This window comes from Verticillium alfalfae, genomic scaffold (assembly GCF_000150825.1).
Source record: "Verticillium alfalfae VaMs.102 supercont1.5 genomic scaffold, whole genome shotgun sequence".
Lineage (NCBI taxonomy): Eukaryota > Fungi > Ascomycota > Sordariomycetes > Glomerellales > Plectosphaerellaceae > Verticillium > Verticillium alfalfae.
Window position 1 is genome coordinate 1,438,578 of NW_003315034.1, and position 1,756 is coordinate 1,440,333.

The 1,756-nt window shown below is 61.6% G+C and overlaps 2 protein-coding genes across 2 annotated transcripts in view; one reads left to right on the plus strand and one right to left on the minus strand.

Moving 5' to 3' along the window:
- Positions 1-548, plus strand: part of VDBG_04757 (alpha-mannosidase) — a gene marked incomplete at both ends in the record, with an annotated part of 3,970 nt that extends 3,422 nt beyond the window's left edge. The window contains one exon of the mRNA XM_003005105.1: positions 182-548. Within this exon, the coding sequence (XP_003005151.1) occupies positions 182-548 (367 nt within the window). The remainder of the gene's footprint in view (positions 1-181) is intronic.
- Positions 549-891: 343 nt separating this feature from the next.
- VDBG_04758 (serine/threonine-protein kinase) overlaps positions 892-1,756 on the minus strand; it is a gene marked incomplete at both ends in the record, with an annotated part of 1,664 nt that continues 799 nt past the window's right edge. Inside the window, 2 exons of the mRNA XM_003005106.1 lie at positions 892-932; positions 1,257-1,710. Coding sequence (XP_003005152.1) covers positions 892-932; positions 1,257-1,710 — 495 coding nt within the window. The remainder of the gene's footprint in view (positions 933-1,256; positions 1,711-1,756) is intronic.

A 1,756-nucleotide genomic window follows, 5' to 3' on the forward strand; every position in this document is an offset into this window, starting at 1 on the left:
TAATCAACGACAGCAAATACGGCTTCGCCACCTGTGGTAGCACATGCGCTGTCCTCTTCGCTCGGCAAAGGCCCCGATGAGCATGCCGATATGGGCAAGCACACCATCGCTGGGCGGCTGCTGCCGCACGAGGGCGAACTTGGGCCCAACCACATCCGGGCCGCCACGCCTTCAACAACAGACTGGCTGTGGTGTCCGCCCCCGCCGTCACGGCTGCGATGACGTCGAGCCCCATCAAGCTGTCGGGCGACGCAAGCCTCGTGCTCGACACGGTCAAGCGTGGCGAGGACGATGAGGACCTGGCCCACGGCGACCAGGATGTCGGCGGCCACCTACAGAAGCGCAAGGGCAAGAGCGTCGTGCTGCGCGTCTACGACTCGATGGGCGGACGCGGCCGCGGTACCATCAAATCGAGCTGGGACATCAAGCGCGCCTTCAAGTGCAACTTGCTGGAGGACGACTTGGAGGAGCTCGAGGTGCGCGACAACTCAGAGATTGACATTGAGCTGCGGTCCTTTGAGGTGGCATCGTTCCGTCTCCAGCTCTAGGAGGATGACATGTGTGGCTGCGATGAGCCTGATACTGCTGGAGGTGTGAGTTATATCGGGTGAGCGGGTACGCCGGGATGGACACCTATGAAGTACGGTCACGAAAACATTGCCTCGCTACCTTGGTTCCCTCGTACTCTGCCCGAGTTGCCCGTTGATTTGGAGGAGGACTATCACGATGCGAACGCAAAGCAAAGCCTAATGTATGAGTATGAGGGGAAACGGAACGAAGAATGAACCTGAAGAGATTCCTTTTTTTATATTTTCGCAAAAGTGCTTCATATCTCGTGACGTGACGACGAACATGGGATTTTCTTCTGGATCGTCAGCAACCGGGGTACTTCTACGCCGCTCGGTCGGAGTGTGCGTTCATCAGCCCATACCCTAGATGGCAAGGGCCAGCGATGACACGATGGTGTTACAGTGGGGTTTTCCATCCCCAACACTACAGACAAAAAGGCTACAGACGGCAATGTGAAGAGAGACGGAGAGAGAGAGAGAGAGAAGAAGACCAAGAAACAAGGAGAAACACGTGCTTTACCCCTCGCCGTCCCCGGGCAGCTCGTCAATGACCTTCTCCACCATGTCGATGAGCTCGTCAATGTCAGGCCTCTCGGCAGGCTCGACGGTCAGACACCTCCTCACAACGTTGCGTATGGACTCGCTAATGACGACGTTGCCACTGCCACAGACCAGCGGCGGACTCACCGCCAGCAGCGGCGGCGGCGGCGGGGGCCGCAACCTGGGCCCTCATGGCGCCGGTGGCGGTGCCGCGGACGCCCTCGTCGGGAAAGCGCCAGTCGCCGTTGAAGGACCACAGCGACAGGCTGCCGCCCGTCTCGTCGGAGCGGGCCTCAAAGGGGGACTTGCCGACGAGGCAGGCGTAGAGGGTGCAGCCCATGGACCAGATGTCGACCTTTGTGTCGATGACGGCGCCGGTCTGGACGTCGAAGAGCTCGGGGGCGCGGTAGGGCATGGTCGAGTGCTCGGCGGCCGTGTCCTGGGTCTGCAGGGCCAGGGACGGCGACGTGATGGGCAGCGGGCTCGCGGCGAGGGAGCCGAGGTCCATGAGGATGGGCGCGTTGCCCGAGTCGGTGATCATAATCTTGCCGGGCTTGATGTCGCGGAGGGCGTACGACGAGGGCGGCCCGCCGCCGCCGGGCTGCGAAAAAGGCGTGCGTGGCCGGGGCCATGAGGGGCGCTTCCTG